This window comes from Hibiscus syriacus, unplaced genomic scaffold (assembly GCF_006381635.1).
Source record: "Hibiscus syriacus cultivar Baekdansim isolate YM2019G1 unplaced genomic scaffold, ASM638163v2 tig00111506_pilon, whole genome shotgun sequence".
In the NCBI taxonomy this organism is placed as follows: Eukaryota; Viridiplantae; Streptophyta; class Magnoliopsida; order Malvales; family Malvaceae; genus Hibiscus; species Hibiscus syriacus.
The window spans coordinates 957707-977063 of NW_024063109.1; the positions used below are offsets into that span (position 1 = coordinate 957707).

A 19357-nucleotide genomic window follows, 5' to 3' on the forward strand; every position below is an offset into this window, starting at 1 on the left:
AGATCATTAGCTTGAATGAAGAGTTTTATCATATTCTTCAATGTAGTTGAAGTAATCTTTCTCAATTGAATGTAGAAATTGAAAGAGTTCTCCTACGACCTTCTTAAGGTTGTTAAACAGTTGATAGAGACACGCTTTGATACTAATTGTTGAGTCTATCGATCAAATCAAATAACTAAGAGTAAGTGAATTGACAATTAAAAATTTTGGTGAAAGCTTAAAGAAAATTTGAAAAGATTGAACATAAGAATTTGAAAAAGAAAATAATTCTAAGTTTAAAAATAAAAATAATTTTCTTTTATAAATGAAATTGGATTATGAAAGCCAACATAAAATAAAAAAAAATGATTTAAAGTTTTCAAAAATGAAAAATGAAGAGTTCTAACAAGAAAATTTTGATTTAAAAATTAAGTTTGAAAGCTTAATTAAAAAAGGGAAATTATTTTTAATACTTCATCTAGCTTAATAATGATAAAATATTAACATTGTCATTATCATGGTCATGTTTTATATACTTATCCTATAAAGAATAGAAAAACTTTTAAAAAGTTTAAAATTAAATTTAATTCGATAAACATGTTATTTGTACATTATATAGGACGATGTGATATTATATAAATTAAATTTATGAATTAAAAATTTATTCAGGAATTTATTATTATTGTAGGTTTAATAATTACTTTTTACTTTTTTTTAAAAATATTTATTTGATTGATGTTTTCATAAGTTTATTTGTTTATAAAATAATTTTTATTGTATGTAAAAATTTCTTATATCTCAGTTAAATTATATATTTATTTTGATTAAAAGTATGTTGAATAATTTTAACTAAAATTTAAAATTCTTCTATTTTATATTGTAAAATAATTTATATATTTTCATTATTTAAATAATATTATTTTAAAATTTAAAATATTTTTATTTTAGAATTAATTTATAAACATTAAAAATGAACAATTTAAAATGTGCATGATATAATCTTTATCTAATTCAATTAGAAAAATAATTTCTTATTTAACTCTTTTTAATGGTAAACTATTATATAAGCAACCTCTAAAAATATTAGTAGGGTAAAGTATATAAATAGTCCCCGAACTTTTAGGGTGCTTGCATTTTGGACACCCAACTTTTGAAACTTGTAATATAATTATTGAATTTTTAGTTCATTTTCAATAAGGTCTCTTTCGTTACTTCCCATTAGTTTTTGTTGACATGACACCTAACCTCGTCAACCCTCCATTAACCCCTTTCTTCTTCCTCTTCTCATTCTTCTCATTATTCTCATTATTCTTAACCAACGACAGATGGAGGAGGGATAACGACAATAGGGCACGACCGGCTGAGTTTTGGTCAGAATGATATTAAGACTCCGACGGTGGTAGCAGTGTGGCAAACGGATAACCCAATCGAAAAAATCAATGAAAACAAAAAAGGGGTATTGGGGTTTTTCGACGAGATTCGAAGCTCTCTCCATAGTGAACGGAGGTGAGTCTCGGCGAGTGGCTAGTGGGGTTTTGATCTGAATAGTGTGACACTCCTACTGGTGTTGGCGGTGACAGTCACCGGTGACTGACGACGGAGATCAAAGATGGATGTTTGAATGATCTTCTCGCGATTTGGGACGAATGATAGACGATGAGAATGATTTGAGGATCGGGGTATGGTCGGGAGGCAACACCAGTGACGATGGTGATGGTGGTGTGAGTCACCGCTGACTGGAGATGGGGTGACCAGAGGTGTGAGAGAAAAAGAAGAAGAAGAAGAAGAAGAAGTAGAAAAAGAAGAGAAGGAAGAAGGATAAGGGGGTTAACGAGGGTTGATGGGGTTAGATGCAACATCAACAAAAACTAACAGGAGGTAACGACATGGACCTTACTGAAAACAAACTAAAAGTTTGATGATTGTATTGCAAGTTTCAAAAATTAGATAACCAAAATGCAAGCACCCTAAAAGTTTAGGGATTATTTTTATACTTTAGTCATATTAGTAAGGTGACTCAAATTGAAGGGCAGCGTGGAGATTTCTCATGGTCAGGGAAAATAGAAAGGACAAATCGACTAAAGTACGGCGAGTCACAGAATTACTCCATGAACCTTTTCCCCTCTTCCATTCCACCCCAAAATACAATTAACAAACCCTAAAATCAAACACCTGGTCTTGATTTCGTATCTGGATAGAGAACAAAGGAAAGAAACGCGGGCAAATTAGATATTTGGTCTCCCAATCGTGCCCTAATTCAATTTCAAGCTCCTAGCTTCCAAATTTTTGTTTCCATTCAGTGGATCAGGCTTGGGTTTCATTGCAATTTGGTTTATTCTTTAAGTGGTAATTCGAATTTTAATTTATTTATTTTTGTTTGTTAATCGATTTTGCAAATTAGTCAACACCATTAGTTGCTTGCCTTTGGCTTTAACAACTGATTTTTAAGTTATTTGCTTCTGTTTGTCCTACTGGAAACATGTTACCTCTTTCTCTTTAACGTTATGTGCTTGTTTACTGAGAAAAAGCAAAGAGAGAGAGAGAGGGAGAGGGAGAGAGAGAGAGAGAGAGAGAGAGAGAGATGATATTGGGACATTTATCTTTTTAGTTGTTTTTTTAACCTTTTAATTGTTTGTAATGCGAATGGGGGAATTTGTGATTGGGGCTAAAGTAACTCAGTATATATATCCCAAGTGTTTTTTCAATGCGAAGCTACACTTTATTTTGTGTTAATATTCGTTCTAATATTTTGGTGAAAATAGTATAGGGTTAGATAAATTGCATTCTTTTAGATGAATATAGTGAGGGAAAGGTGCATAGTGTCATATTTTGACTGAATTATGCATTCTATTTGTAGAATGGTTTGAGGGGCTTTCAGAAGCTTGTTGATGGATATAGAGTAATGGACAGCAGTGAGATGGATAAAGCTGCAAAAGAAAAGGAGCCAAAAACACCACCTGCTACACAAGTATTCTTTTATTGTTGTTTGAAAAATTTTGGTTTATGATGTTCTGATTGTTCCTTTGTACAAGTTTGTTTGTTTGTTTGTTTTAATGGTTTTATTGTTTCTCAGGAGGCATCTTCAACCGCTAACTCGGGTATGGTAAATGCAGACTGGTCTGGGTTTCAGGTTTGTTAGATAAATATCTGTAGTTTCAATGCGTTATATTCAAGTTTCATATGTTACTCTAATCATTACATGTGGATTGTTGTTTGTTGCTAACAGGCATATTCTCCCATTCCTCCGCATGGTTTCTTAGCTTCAAGTCCCCAAGCTCCCCCATATATGTGGGGTGTTCAGGTATTTATGGTTTGCATTGGTATCTTAGGGTGGTGCATTGTTAGGATTGTTAAACTTTTTCTCTTTTAATTGTTAGAATTTTAAGATTTGGCGGCATGATTAACTATCAAGATTTGATGATTCTTTTGCTGGTTAATAAAGCTTTCATGTAACTCTTTCTTTGTTGTAGCATATTATGCCTCCCTATGGTACCCCACCGCATCCATATGTTGCAATGTATCCTCATGGTGGAATATATGCACATCCATCCCTTCCTCCAGTATGTTCTTTTGAACCATTATTAGGTTTAATTTCTTATGTCACAGTATCTAAAGACTTGGAGCCATTGTTTTGACATGGTCTAATCTGCGACAGGGATCTTATCCTTTTAGTCCTTTTGCTATGCCTTCTCCAAATGGTATTGCTGAGGCTTCTGTAAGCAGTTTATCTTACTTTGTCTTATTTTATATATATATATATATTTTTGAAGAAATGTCTTTATGTCCATGATTCCAAATGATTGACTAGATATTTTTAGGGAAATACTCCTGGAAGCACAGAAATTGATGGTAAGCCTCCTGAAGTGAAGGAAAAGTTGCCAATAAAAAGATCAAAGGGGAGTTTAGGCAGTTTGAACTTGATTACCGGAAAAAACAGTAATCTTGGTAAAACATCAGGAGCTTCTGCTAACGGAGTTTCTAAAAGGTATGGCAGTAAAGAAATGATATTGCAGTTATTGCGTAGATTTTGGTCGTTAGTTTGTGTTGTTAGTTACAAGGACTATTTCTCATGTCAATTACTGGGGAGGGGGGTATTCTTGACCTTCATATGTAGTCTCATGGAGAAATTTTAATACAATTGAGTAATACAGAAAAGAGGCCATCAAACACAGCAGTTGCAATTGGGTTCATTGAGAAGTCAATGAAGTCCTCTATTGAAGAAGCTTAAGGAGTAAATCTCCTATGTTTCTCTCTTTATTTCTGGTATACTAAGTGTTTAAGAAGCTTTGAGAAGTGTTTGTCATAGTCCTTGTTATCTTACATGGATTGAATCAACTATTTTCTTTTGTTTCTTGAAGTTTAAGATGATTGAGTTAGCAGATGTTTTTTGTCCTTGCTTTAAGCCTTTTATTCATTCTTTCCGATTCAGTATCTGGTTTCTTTAATGCATTAATTCATCTGAGCATACATTATTTGCTTGTACTTGCTATCAAAATTATTTCCCTAGGTAATTTGGCTCACAGTTAAATATTTACCATGCATGTGTAGTGCTGACAGTGGAAGTGAAGGTACAAGCGAAGGCAGTGATGCAAACTCCCAGAATGTGAGTGCAAGGCCTCTTGCCTCTTTTATTTGTTTATCATTTTGAATTGACCATCTTCATTTATTAGTTTATCATTTTAACCATGCTTTGCTTATGTATTTTTCTGTCTTGGAGAGATTGAGAACCACCTGCCAGAATGGTAGGATTCCAGGGCAGGACTTTGCAATTTCATGAATTTTTTCCCCATCTCAACTATTTTTTTCAGTCTGGATATGAATACTTAGGGATCCTTCAAAAACAAAACACTGTCTGCAGCCACTGTGTCTCCTAGAAAAACATTATGGAGTGGGATTATTGAAGAAATGCCAAAGCCGTCTCCAATAATCATCTCTATTACAACTCCCCATGTGTTGCAGCTTCTCTTGGAACTCTTCCAATGATGAGAAAACTTTAAATATTTTATTTTTTACTCAAATTCGGGCATTCACCTATATTGTCTTGTTTTCCATTTGTTCCTGGTCAATTTTATGCAATAAAATGTTATTTTCTTTTTTAGGAATCACAATTGAAGTCTGGAGGTGGAAATGATTCTGGAGAAGGTTAGATGGTGATAGTGTCATGATATTTTTGCATTGTATTATTGCCATTTGTGTATGTGTTCTGAGAATGTCTTCAATGGTTCTTATATAGGTGAAGCATCTCAGAATGGAGGTCCTAATTCGGCCCATTCAATAGCAAATACAGCAATGACCATTGTACCTATATCAACTACTGGGGCAGCCACAGCTGTTCCTGGTCCAACAACTAATTTACATATTGGGATGGACTACTGGGGGACGCCAGCTTCATCTAATGTTCCTGCAATGCATGCTAAGGTTTCTTCGACCCCAGTTTCCGGAGGAATTGTAACCCCTGCATCACGGGACGGTGTTCAACCTCGGCTTTGGTTACCGGTTCTCTCTCTGAACATAGTGAAATTCAAGATATCCTTTGAGTTGATATATTTTCTTTTGGCTGTAGTGCTATGCTTTTTTTCCATGAAATGTGAAATTTAAACTAAATTTGCTGGATTTCAAATCAATTTTTTTCTCCTCCAATTAACTGCCGCATTCTTCCCTTGCCTATGTGCTTCTATGAATGTGTTTTCCCATTGCCTTTTCTTTTGGAGTTGTATGTAATTGTCACTGTCTGATTTATGGATTTAGGATGAAAGGGAGCTTAAAAGACAGAGAAGGAAGCAATCAAACAGAGAGTCTGCTCGGCGATCTAGGTTGCGTAAGCAGGTACTGAAGTAACCTTTAGAAATTATAGATCCAATTATCTGCCATTAAAGGCCCAGATATGAGTTTTATATCTAAATGCTTACTATTGAATTAGGCGGAATGCGATGAGCTGGCACAACGTGCTGAAGCCTTAAAGGAAGAGAATGCCAACCTTAGATCAGAAGTTATTCGGCTCAAGAGTGAGTATGAGCAGCTTCATGCAGAGAATACCTCTCTCAAGGTCATATTTTCTTGCTTTGTTTTACTAAATATCAGAACTTGTTAGTATGTACTCTTCAAATCTATTTGCATAACTTTGCTTCCTAATATCAGTTGCGTAATGGCAGGAGAGGCTAGGGGAAGTTCCAGAGCATGAGGATCCGAAGTCTTGTAGGAATGACCAACATAGAAATAATGATGATCAAACAGATAATGTGCAGGGTAGTCACTAGGTTTCATACACCCTGCCTCCTCCAGGAGCACAACTTAACCAAATTAGTACAGAAAGTTTTATTCTGCATGGCATGTTTAAATTTTATCAAAGCTGACCTTGGTAGCATTTAGGTTCCCTTTTTCTCCCTAAAATCCTTCACCAGTGATTTGGCTTGGCTTTACAATCGAAGCCATAGGATGCTATATAGATTGATATTATGTGATACCTCTCTCTGTTGAAAGAAGGATACATTTTAACTTTTCAAGCTTGTTTATGTTAAAATATGATTGATGAATGTGAAATCCTGGGGAAGTAATCAACTCTGATTCATTAAATCCCAGTCGTATTTCTCTGGAACAAGGCTTTGCATCTGATCTCATCAATTCACCATCTGACCACACAAGCATTCGCCTCAACGCTATCTATAAACACTTTAATTCAATTTTATCTAATTCTAATGTAAGCTACAAAAGTCATCCTTTTCACTTATTCTGTCCTGACTGCAACCTGTAACAAGTCGGATAGCAAATGAATGAAGACAATTTAGACTATAATTCAAGTTTTGGAGGATGGAAGAGGAGAATCAATCTATAATCTGTATAAAGTCTAAAGAATCTAAATTAGATACGAACGTATAATTTTATGTTAGGATGATGAATTTCTAAAATTTTAGAAGGAATGAAATTATAAAATTCTTGCCTCATCCGTGATTTAGACTGCTTGGGAACTTTTCTAGGTAAAAGTATCACCCCATGAAAACAATAAAACGGAGCTGAAACCTAGAACTAATAGCAGGATAAAATGCTAAATTATTTGACCCAAAAACAAAACAACTGAGAAATGCGACTGAAAGTGCTGCTGTGTGGTGATGAATTGATGAGGGATGCTGCTGAGGCCGTGAATCGAGGGACAACGTCGAGCTTGCTGCAGCTGAAGTGAGGTTTTAGTTTTCAACGTAGAATCTGCGATGTGGGGGTGGCTGCCGCCTGCGTGTGTCGAGAGGGATAGGATGATCTAATTTTCCCTTGGTTCATTTTTTATTTAATATTTTATCTTTTTATTCATTATGTCTGTTTAATTATATTTATTAACTTTTCAATGAAGTTTTTCAAAAATCGATTCATCGTTAATTATAAGTTATATTCTAATTTTCTCTTTATTTTATTTCCGCTCGATGTTATGTCATCATATTATTCAATATTATATTGCCTCATAATATTATTACCACATTATATTATTTTTTATTATTACTAATTATATTGTATTGAATTGGTATTGGTATTGCTATTGTAAAAATAATAATTCATATGTTTATTATTTATTAACAAAAATAAGATGTAATTAAGTTACATCCATAAAAACAGAGAGAAAATGCAAGAAATGAGGAGAGGGTGAAAGAGAATAGACGACAAAGAAGAAAGACTTGTTTAATAAACTATTATTATTATTTTAAAACTTATCAACAGTATTATTATTATTATTATTATTATTTAGATTTTTAGGAAATCACAATATATATTATTTCCACACCATAAAACTAGTAGCCGTTCATTGAATGAAAAAGAAAAGTATATTTTAATCTTCTTAATGGTCTTCAAACAATGAAAAACCATCAATTCTATAAACTAAAGGACAAGAGGTCATAGAACAACAGCGCGGCCAATAGAACGGCGCCGTCAGGCTCGGTTCTCCCTTTACCTATAATGCCCCTCACCAAAATTACGACTCAAACTTCTCCCTATTTCTTTTACGGACAGTACACCCACAAATGCCAGCTTTTTTTTACCGAAACCTCTTTGTTTGACTCAATGATTTACAAATTTCATTCAACACCCATGCTCATATTATAATATTTTATGAAGTTTTATTCTTAGGTAATAAGTAAGTTTTTGCGTGGGCGGATGTATGTGGCTCTTTATTCGAGATATTGTACATCTATTATTTTGATAAAAGTATTAAATTTAGTTTAAATTATTAATGAAAATAGAAAAAAATAAAAAAATTACATACCCAAATTTTTTAGAATATAAGCATTAAAATTTTAGACCCTTATTTTTTAATTTCTAGATCCACCAGTTGGTTTTTGGTTGGTCAAGTTCTAGAAACTGGGCAAGAAATTAATAAATTACTATGGTTGGTTTGCAATTCTTTCCCAAGCTATACTATATATTGCATTGTTTGCTATAGGTGGTCTCACAGTTAAAAATAAATATTATTTTTCTTAGAAGTCATGAATTCAAATAAATAAATAAATAATTCTTTTAATTAGGATTAGAGATGATTTTTAATGAGGTCTATTGTAGTATCTATTCTCTTAAAAAAAAAAAACTTGAAGTAGGTTCGCCTAATTTAAGCTTTTCTTAATGGAGTCATTCTTTAAATAATCAAAAATTGTTTAAACTAAATATAAGAATATATAAATATTTTTATAGAATTAAAATATATTTAATTGATTAATCGATTAATTTAGATTCAATATTATAAAAAATATGATAAATTACATGTTTAGTACTTTTTTTTTATTAATCTAGGGTAAGTACATTGTGATATATGATCAAAGATAACTCTCAACCTTTTGACATTAAAATGTTGTACCCCTGACATTCCTTTACACATTTAGTACCTAAACTCTCGTTTTAGTATCCCGCCGTTAAAAGCTTTACTGAAAGGCTTACGTTAAATTATTTTATGTTTTCAATTTGTTATATATATCTTCTAATGATCCACATCACCGTTCCACGTGAAAATTAGAATATTAAGGGGACTAAAACAAGAATTATACCGATTAAAACGACTTAGTTTCGTCTTAGAAAATGATAGAACATCAACATGTGTGAGAAAAGAACTGAAACGCCGTTAGAGTGACTCCGTTGAATGGAATAGAAAGCTTTCAAACGATTTTTTGAATTTCAAAATAGATATATACAAAAATCTACCTGACAAATCGTTAACAATTTTCAAAATAGATATATACAAATATTATTAATACAAGTTTTCGAAATTAAGGGAATCAATAGAAAAAACCAAAACATATTTGTAGGGTGTAGCAAGAGAAAGGCAATCAACAGTTTGTTCCTATATAGATTTAAAATAGGGGTTAGGCCAAGACTGACGTATGTTTAGCGTATAACGGTGGGATTATAAAATAATAAATAATGAAACTGCTGCTTTTGTTGCATTATTTATTTGCATTTTTTTTTATTGTTTATGGCCAACTCCACCGCATTATCTTAGTTGTCACTTTTCTTTTAACTTTCATCACAAGAAAATCCCTTTTTAATTTTTTTTATAAATACGGATGAATATAATATAATATAATATTTGTTTAAAAAAATTTAACTTTTTGATAATAGAAATTTTTATTTTTGCATATACGGTATTCGAATTTAATACCTTAAAGAATAATAATAAATCTTTTAACCATTAGAATCATTTGATTTGTACGTTTTTTTTATAAGCTGATTGAAATATTTAATATTAATACTAATTAAAATGTAATTTTTTATTAATTATAAAATTTTTTATTGATTGTTCTTAAATACATTTAACATCACACTTGGCTTCTGATTTATTGTATTACCCTATCCGTTACCGGCTAATAAAGAGAATTAGATATCATAAATAAGGTTTCACAAAATTAACCTAGAAATCATCATCTCGTCCACCCCCCATTCAAAGAACAAAAAAGAAAAATACTGTTTCTTTTATTATTCGATAACAACTTTAAAAACAGTAAAATTAAAATGACAGCACGTACTTAAATAAAATATATTTGATAATCCCAATGATGATCCCCTTTCCGGTTTTAATCAAATAACGAATCCGAATCCCGTGGAACGTTCACTGTGCTAAGTGTGATTGGGCGGTGTAGATTCCTATTTTTTTTTAAGTAACACTAATTAATTAATATAAATAAATAAAAATAGAGTAAACTACATGTTAAATACCTAAATTTGTACTATTTTGATCATCCAACTATTTCTATTTCAAAATCATGCCTATCGGTATATTTTAATATCGTTTTTGTTCATTTATCATTACAATATTAATGGTGATGCTAACGTGTCACCATAAGTTAATGTCATGTCATTATTGGAAAGAATTAAAAATGTCACGTTAGTAATTCTGTTAATTTTTTAACGACGGATGGGGTTGGAATGTAACATTATATATGATTTTGAAAAAAATAATAGTTAGATGACCGAAATGAAACAAAAATTATAGTTGGAGTACTAAACATGTAGTTGACCCTAAGAAGTATAACAAAAAATATAAATAGATATTATTAATCTAATAACCCAACTAAACCAAGGGTAGAATAGTCAGCACAATGGATTGATTTATAGAGAGAAGCCAAGTAGACCGTTCTCCTGTCGTCTCTATCCAATAGAAACTCCGTTTATTTTCTTTGACGTTGGTGTGCATATAAATATGGAGACGTACACAGAAAGCAAAACGCTATGGGATGAGTTTGAGAGACAACAAAGAAACGAAACAAGAACAAATAATTATTAAGTTATGGCTCTCCTCTTTTTCTCCTTCTGTTGGTTCATCGCCTTCGCTACTGCTACTTTCAACGTCACCACCCTCCCCTTCGATGAAGGATACAACCCTCTCTTCGGCGACGGCAATCTCGTTCGTTCCCCCGACGGCCACAGCGTCCGCCTCCTCCTCGACGTTTACACCGGTAATAATCCATTACATTACATGCAATTCAATTCCTTTTTTGGGTGTTGATGGATCTGGTTTTTAAATTCAGGGTCGGGTTTTATTTCGTCAAGTATGTATCGCCATGGATTTTTCAGTGCCAAAATCAAATTGCCATCAGATTATACTGCCGGAATAGTTGTCGCCTTCTATGTAAGTTTTCTTTTTCCGCTGTTGGTTTTGAATTTGATCGGTCGTAAAAGTAAATAAATTTCAGACTAACAAACCCTTTTCACGGCTGTTGATGGTGGTATTGAAATTTTCTTTTCTGCGGTCAATGCAGACATCAAACGGTGACGTATTCGAGAAAAGTCACGACGAATTAGACATCGAGTTTTTAGGAAATATTGAAGGGAAACCATGGAGATTCCAGACAAATATGTATGGGAATGGAAGTACGAACCGAGGGCGAGAGGAACGCTATAGCCTTTGGTTTGATCCATCGAAAGAATTCCATAGATACAGCATTCTTTGGACACCCAACAACATCATGTCAGTTGTCTTCCACGCCTTACTTGTCTCTCTCTCATTTTTAACGTAAAATTAACCTACTCCTATATACTGTGTCCTTGTCCCTGCGTCCGTGTATATATTCTTGCCTTAGTTTTATGAAATGCTCTGCGTGTGGATCGGGGCATTGCCTTAAAACTGACAATACGGATATGATTTTAGGCTGTTTTTTATGCTAATTAATAGGTTATTTTTTATATATTTTAAATGTGAATCAAATTAAGTTTAATCCATCAAAATTTATATTTTTAGACAATAATCAAAATATTAAAACAGAAAGTATTGAAAAGAAATTATACTCGAATAATCTATATTAGTTAGGCTACCAAACTTAGATGCCTTTTAGATTCTTAAAGGCTAATCCCCAAATATAAATGCCATAATTCTACCAAACGAATCTTTATTCCCAACTTCTCAAGGATTTAACGGGGAATATTTTTATGTTAGTTTCTTTTCTGTGTGATATAATATGTGATTAACATGATATGTTGATTTGGTGTTGAATTTGTGAACAGTTTTTATGTGGATGAAGTTCCGATTAGGGAAGTGGTGCGAAATGATAAAATGGGTGGAGATTACCCATCGAAGCCGATGTCTTTATATGCCACTATTTGGGATGCCTCTAGCTGGGCCACCAACGGAGGCAAAAATAAAGTTAATTACGAGTATGCCCCGTTCACCTCCGACTTCAAAGACCTCGTCCTCGAAGGTTGCCCTACCGGTCCTATCCAGAAGTTCCCCAACACCACCACCTGCGCCGAGACAGATGCTTGGCTCGAAAGCCGTGACTATGCCATCATGACATCGAAGAGCCGATCCGCCATGCGAAGATTCAGGCAACGTTACATGTATTACTCGTACTGCTATGACACAGTTCGTTACCCTATAACGCCTCCCGAATGTGTAATCGATCCAACCGAAAAACAAAGGTTCCGAGACTCTGGGAGGCTGAGATTCGGCGGAAGCCATAGGAAGCAAATGAGTAATGCTCGCCGGAAGAGAAAGTCACGGCCTACTTCCAATGTCTTCACTGAACAAAACGATATGTGAATTAACAATATAGTTTTGTAAATTAAAATTGTGAGCGTTCTTTGGTCCTCAAAATATGTTTTTTATTTATTGTACTATAAATAACATATGATGTAGAGTGTTAAATAATGGAGTTTGGTATGTTTTTTTTTCTTTACCCACTATGGCTTGTATTTTAGTTGAAAGATCCTTTTCTACTTTATGATTGAATTAAGTTTACCCGAAAATATTTGAAATATATGAAAAAAATGAGAATATTTTATTATTCTCCCATGGGTAAATGGATAATTGTAGGGTAAATTATATGTGTAATCACCAAATTATAAGAATGATTCTATTTTTACCATCAAATTATTAGTTTTATCAACCAGGTTACTTAACTATTTAAATAATATCAATCAAGCTAATGACCCTTACCATATAGAAATTTTAACGTGATAATTAAGTAAATTTGTATAATTACATATTTAGTCCTCGTTATTTATATATTTTATTAATTTGATCTTAATTTTAATTTATTAAATTTAATTCTTCAATCAGTTAGTGGAATTAAAAAGTGAATTTGAAGCAAGGGGAATCAAGCCTGAGAAAGTTATGGAATTTCAGCCTCATTTTTATGAATGGGTTAATTACATGTTTGGTTCTTACATATTTGGTCTCAATTCAAAAATCTCAGTTTATGGTTATTTGGGCACAATTCACATCCGATTAAATTAAGCCCAATGATTTCAATCACGTTGGTTCGTAGGTCTTTCGGGTGTATTGACTCAAAAATTCGAGGTATTATAGTAGAATTATACGATTGATTGAAATTGTTGGTGTACAAGACATAAGTAGTGATACCTTACCTTGATAAATGGGAAGGTAAAATAGACCAGACCAATTTCACTGATGATGTCAATTGGATACAAAATCAAGAATGTGATATCCACAAAACGAACACCACTTAACTGGAATAGAACGCATGTGTTATTTGTGTAAACCAAAAATGCCATGAAGGTGTAAAACCAAAGGCTTCCTTGATGCTAAAGAACAAATATCGAATATTATGTAATTACATGGAATTTATGAAAAGTAATTTATGTATGACATCCATGTCCATAAAAGAAATGTCCTTTGACATTATCTATGTAGAGAGAAGCATTAGCCATGAAGAAATAATGGCATGAGAAAGATAACAAGCGACAATGCTAAGTTCCAACCTATGTTATTCAGGCTTCAGTGTAAATGATGGATACATGTATATACGTCTATATCATAGGTATGCTAAATTATTTAGAAGTTTTTTCATGTATGTAAAAGGTTTCTGAAGGGTTATAAATATCAGTGTTGGACACAATTACCTCAAAGAAAAATGAGAGAGTTTTAAACACAAGATATATGCAAATGAAAATGCTTAAGAAACAAAACCGATGAAGATGACTAAGTGATAAAAGGAATTGTTGTTCTTTCTAAAGGTTTTAGATTCAAACAATTGCACTTACACTGTGCGCGTGTTGTCAATTAATTAAATTTTTTTGAATAGAAGTAATATATTCATTAGTTTCAACTCTAGATTATTTGTCAACATACGTAACCGAGTGAAAAAAGAAGAAGCAATAGTACCTCCAAAACGTGAACAGATTCAACTAAAATGAGAGGTTTCTCGACGACATTATAGACATGTTTATGATCAGAGACCTGCAAAAGAAAACTGAAAAAAACTACAAATTTGAAGTGCCCGTAGTTCACCTACAAGAAAAACTCTTTCTAGCGTTATTGTTTGTCCAAGCAATGCGCAAGGCAGCTGACATTCTGCAAAAACATGATGAAATTGTATTGAGCTTTTCTATTGTTGCTAGGGAGGGCGATGAAACAAAGAAAGGTGAAATATATGGTTTTATTAATGTAAAGAGAAAGTTAACGTGCCACGTCAGTTTTTTTAATAGTAGTTGACGATGGTGATATATAATGAAAGTGAATTAAAAATTCAGTGATTGTGTTGCAATTTTTAAAAGTCTGGTGATCAAAATGTGAATACACTAAAGGTTCAAAGGACTATTTATATAGTTTACCCTTTTCGTTATTTCAAGTTATCATAATTTTAATTTCAAGAGAAGATGTTTACTCGCTCATTAATATTTATATAGAGCTAGAATCACTTGCACAATATAAAATTCTTTTAATTTTACACAGATTTAAAATCGTTAGATGAGTGAAAATAGATGACAGAGATTAATTCATTGTTTTTTTTCCTAGTGAATATCTTATTATTTCCTACTATAATCACAATCATCTATTTTCACTCACCCAACAATCTTAAATTTATGTAAAATTAAAAGAGTTCTACGTTGTATAATAAAATCGATCTTATACCTATTTATATATAGTGACATACATAATTTGCATGATTTTTCCTTTAGAAAACGAATTATATTGATTTATATTCTATGTTCATTTTTAGAATGATTTATGTTCGGGACTTGTGATTGTCTCTTCTAATAATATTATCTTCAATGTTTGACTTTAAATTTATTTTAGAAAGATTATTTATCTTATCATTGCATCCAGATACTTACTAATAAAAAGGAAATATACTAATTAGTGAAATATTTTATTTATTTATTATTATAATTAATAAAACCACGGATGTAAATTCAAAAGTTAAAGATAACAAAAATATTTAATTGATATGGTACAAATAAGAAATAGCATGAACCAAGTTATCTAAGTTGTTAAAGGAATAATTGTTATTCCTAGAGGTCTCAAGTACTCGAGTACAAAGACTGCAAAGTATTTGAAATTTCATTGTCACATGGTTGAGAGTCTTCAAATACTACCATTTGTAAGCCCCTAGATTATTAAAAAAAAATAAGTAAAACACATTGGATGTATCGATACCATATTGTTTTATATTTTGGTTAATCTAGAAGCGAAAGTGAAATTAAGTTTATCTTATACATGTAATAAGAAATTGACTTATATGATCAATTATTAAGATCAAAATAATTTCAGTATTGTTACATCAATACTAATATCCTACCTAAGATAAACAAAACATCATTTTGTATAAATATGCTTCGGATTTGAACAGCTTAAATTTCATTTGAGAGAATGAATTCACATAAGCTGCTTTTAAACTAAAAAGGTATAGTGTTAAATCAAGATAATTGAACTTTAAAATTAGTTTTGTAGTGATTTGGTTGAGGGTGGCACTGTTGCATATTTGGGAGGTTGATTGTTGAACGTGGAAAGAAATGAGTTCAACTGCATATTTGAGGCCCCATCTTCGTTCACGTTCAGTAGTTGCCTTATTAGAAGAGATCTGAGTCATAAAAGACGCTGTAAGCAACTAAATAAACATGCAATATGTAGATGCTTGGATTTATCGTTTAAGCATTGGTCTTCAATGGAAAGTAAAAATATGTTGCAAAAGGGCAGGTCCTATATTGTATATCGGGAGACGTACCGAGGTGGCTGGATTAAAAGTCTAGAGTGCTAACTACTACACAACAGAAACAAATGTTTGCAAAAAGAGAATAACTAGTCCTACGGGGAATAAAACCCAGGTAATTGGAAACAGTAAAAAAGTTGGTGGGTTTGACTACTTGTTCAACTGTTGACAACCTCATTCACCTTTCTTCCAAGTTGATCATTTTAACATTCATTGCATTTACTTGCTCAGATCTCATAGCTCACCAACTTCTATGAATCCATATAGCTTGTTTTAAACATGAAAATTTTCTTTCTTGTGAGAAATAGCATTGCAAGTTTTCCATATTATCAAATCTCAACATAGAAAAAATAGTACAAGTTTTAATAACATGAAAAATTACAGCAAGGTGGTTCTATGGTGTAGTGGTTAGCACTCTGGACTTTGAATCCAGCGACCTGGGTTCGACTCCCGGTAGGACCTGCACTGTTGTCTTTTTTTCTTAATTTTCCACATAATTGAGTTTGGACTAAATTTTGAGATCAATTCTTTCAACGAATTAGCCCATCTCAAATAATTAGGTATTAAGATTTAGACCATTCATTCCCCGTATTTCTCAATTAACATAAAAACATTCGAAGTGTGGTCGCAAATTTCAAAATACTGATGACGAAAAGGGGCAAACGAGTCTTGTAAGCCGCCATTTGTTTGACCATAAGCAAAGTGGAAATGGGTACTTTGTTGAAACTGATTCATCAAAAGGATGCAACGTGCACCGATTCCGTTTCATATTCAATTTAAAGGCAGAGATATGAAGTTCCAAACAATCATAGCAAGAATTTAACCTCAACATTGGACAAAGAAGAAAACCCAATCGATTTATCCATTAGATCAAAGACCGATCACTCTATATGAAGAAATCAAACAATTTCCCGTCATTTATTGTACGAGAGCTAATTATGATATGTAAGTCTCAAATAAGTTTTGAAAAAAATCAAACAGTTTATGGTCAATTTATAATAAGTTCAAACATTACAATTTGGGTCCGTTCGATTTGAATAACCATAATTTTTAAACTTGAGTTTCATAATAAATTCAAACACTACGATTCGAGTCGGTTTCTGGTTTACTCGATTTCTTTGCTCACCCCTTGGTATCAATTATCATACGAGGGGCCGGGCCTTTGATTGGAGAAATTTCCAATATGATGCTCACTGCTCAGCTTGAAAATAAACCTCATAAAATGTCTCTCTTTCACATAATAAAACATTTTAACATTCACGTTCTACGCAATGTATTCTACACATGAAACTTGAAATGAGTAGAGCTCAAAGTATCACACATTTTCTATTAAAATGTCAAATTTAGCTACTTTTCTTAAAATGTCAGTGGCAAAAGTAGTAATTTTCATTAGACAAGAGAAAAAAGACTGATAAGAATTGCATAAATGAAACGGAAGCTTCAAGATGACATGGTCATGAGAAAATTCTGGTTCACATTAATGCTAATTCAAATCTACTAGACAAATTGAAATATAATGTAAAATCATCAGCTTTTTACAGCTTTAGCTAGAGGTCTTATTCGAGACTGTCATTACAACTGGCTGGTTGGGTTTAATAAATATGTTGGAATTTCCTATCCTCTCCATGCCGAGCTTTGGGGCATATTGGAAGGCTTACATATTGTGTGGTCTACCGGTTTCGAGTGATTACAATGTCAAACTGACTGTGGGGAAGCATTCAAACTTGTTACGTCGCCTACTGCCCATTTGAGCCCTTTCGCTCTTGTCCGAGCTATATCCCAGTTTACTTCCAAGGCATGATTCATTGAATTTATCTTGATTCGTCACGAAGCAAACTTCCCTGTTGATTGTTTTTGGCAAATATGCCTCCCTCCATTGATGGAGTTACCTCTATCCTTTCGACCCCTCCCCATGGAGTTGTCAATTTACTTGACAGAGACCTTAATGGCCCTCCCTATTTTAGAAATTAATCTTTGTATCGGCTTTTAAGCCCTCTTTCATTCGACAAAAAATATGACGCGTTAATCAGTTGACATGGCACTGCTTTTGCCACGCTAGATAGGATTTTGACCGAATTTGACTATGTAACTTTCCTCACCATCTCCACCCTCCTAGGTTTATTACCTAGAGACAGTCCTTGTTAGCCGAAAGCTCTATCACCCCACTTGTTTTAACGCTTCCACCGCTCTAAGAAAATCAGGTTTCAAAGAACAAAGAAATGTTAACGATAAATTAAAAGAAATCAAAAAGATTTCTCTTGATGTTCTTGAAATCCAAAGAATCAATACACTTTAATCCAGGTCTATAAGAATTCAATAACTTCAAAAACGCAGTTGCTTTCTCTTTGGTTTCACCACTGCACCCAACTTGTATGGACAACAAAAGCTTCGAAATGCACCCAACTTGAAGAGCTTCCGTTAAGACTTTTTCTTCATATCTGCTTAACTTCCATATGATTGAAACAGAATACTCGATTGTTAGTTTCAAAACATGTAATATCTTCTTGACAACAACAACAACAAAACCCTATTCCCATATGCAATGGGGTAAGGGATGTAATATCTTCTTGACGAGAACCAATATTACTAAAGCGTCATCGTAAGCAAATTTTCTCCCTTGTTTGGTCTCGCAGAGTTTGTATATAACAATTAACACCTAAACCCATACATGAGCTCAAATAAATTTTATGTTATGTCACATGTATCCAACGCTCAACTAATGCTTAAGGATAATTAAATATTACATTCAAACTTACATGTCAAGATACATAACGATACTTAAACTTTCATAGACTTGATAACATAGATCATATTCTAACATAATTGAGCTTTAAGCTCCGTACTTTGTTCGGATCATACATCATACTTTTATTAAAGTTAAAGTAATGAGTGGGTCATTTAAAATATGAATTGATAGCAAGAAGTCGAGTTCAACATTCTCATACTTTTATTAAAGCTTGTTATGAGTAAGGTTAATTTTCATTTTTTGCTCTTGTTCTTTTTTTATATATATTTTTAGAAAAAGTTTTTAACTCGTTTATTTGTTATTTTAAAATAAAATATTATAAATGTTACTAATAGGTATATAATAGAAAAACATCAAAAATAAAAAATTATTATATTTTATATATTCAAGTTCTATTAGACTCATTTTTTATTTAAAAATAAATTGGTTAAGTTCACAACAAATCAACAAATAGATTAATAAAATAAATTACATAAAACCCTTTAAATATTTGAGTCTCCTCGCATTCCGGCAACTCAACATTTCAGATCTACTTCTAGAACAACAACAATTAGGATATGCTCCTCTATTTTACTCTTTGAAATCTAAAATAATGATCGAGATCAATTAAATAGGGAATATAGTTTAGCTAGAGATAAACTGAGGAGACGGGAGGATAATTATCTCTTTGAAAAAATTATAATTATTATATACTTTAAATTTATTTTATGTATTT

At 32.5% G+C, this 19357-nt stretch overlaps 2 protein-coding genes and 1 non-coding gene across 3 annotated transcripts; all 3 read left to right on the top strand.

The window, feature by feature from the left end:
- The first annotated feature begins 2881 nt into the window (after positions 1–2881).
- On the top strand, positions 2882–6543 carry LOC120164219 (bZIP transcription factor 16-like). The gene is made up of 12 exons (XM_039173979.1): positions 2882–2947; positions 3053–3109; positions 3206–3280; positions 3450–3539; positions 3635–3694; positions 3798–3964; positions 4528–4582; positions 5079–5121; positions 5213–5475; positions 5728–5805; positions 5900–6025; positions 6132–6543. The coding sequence occupies exons 1-12, from the start codon at positions 2882–2884 to the stop codon at positions 6234–6236; spliced, it is 1185 nt and encodes a 394-aa protein (XP_039029910.1). The 3' UTR covers positions 6237–6543.
- A 4099-nt stretch (positions 6544–10642) lies between these two features.
- Positions 10643–12552, top strand: LOC120164348 (probable xyloglucan endotransglucosylase/hydrolase protein 30). Its single transcript, XM_039174098.1, has 4 exons — positions 10643–10904; positions 10977–11077; positions 11208–11416; positions 11950–12552. The coding sequence occupies exons 1-4, from the start codon at positions 10736–10738 to the stop codon at positions 12482–12484; spliced, it is 1014 nt and encodes a 337-aa protein (XP_039030029.1). The 5' UTR covers positions 10643–10735; the 3' UTR covers positions 12485–12552.
- Positions 12553–16286: 3734 nt separating this feature from the next.
- On the top strand, positions 16287–16358 carry TRNAQ-UUG. Its single transcript has one exon. It is a non-coding gene; the product is annotated as a tRNA-Gln (tRNA).
- Positions 16359–19357: the final 2999 nt, after the last annotated feature.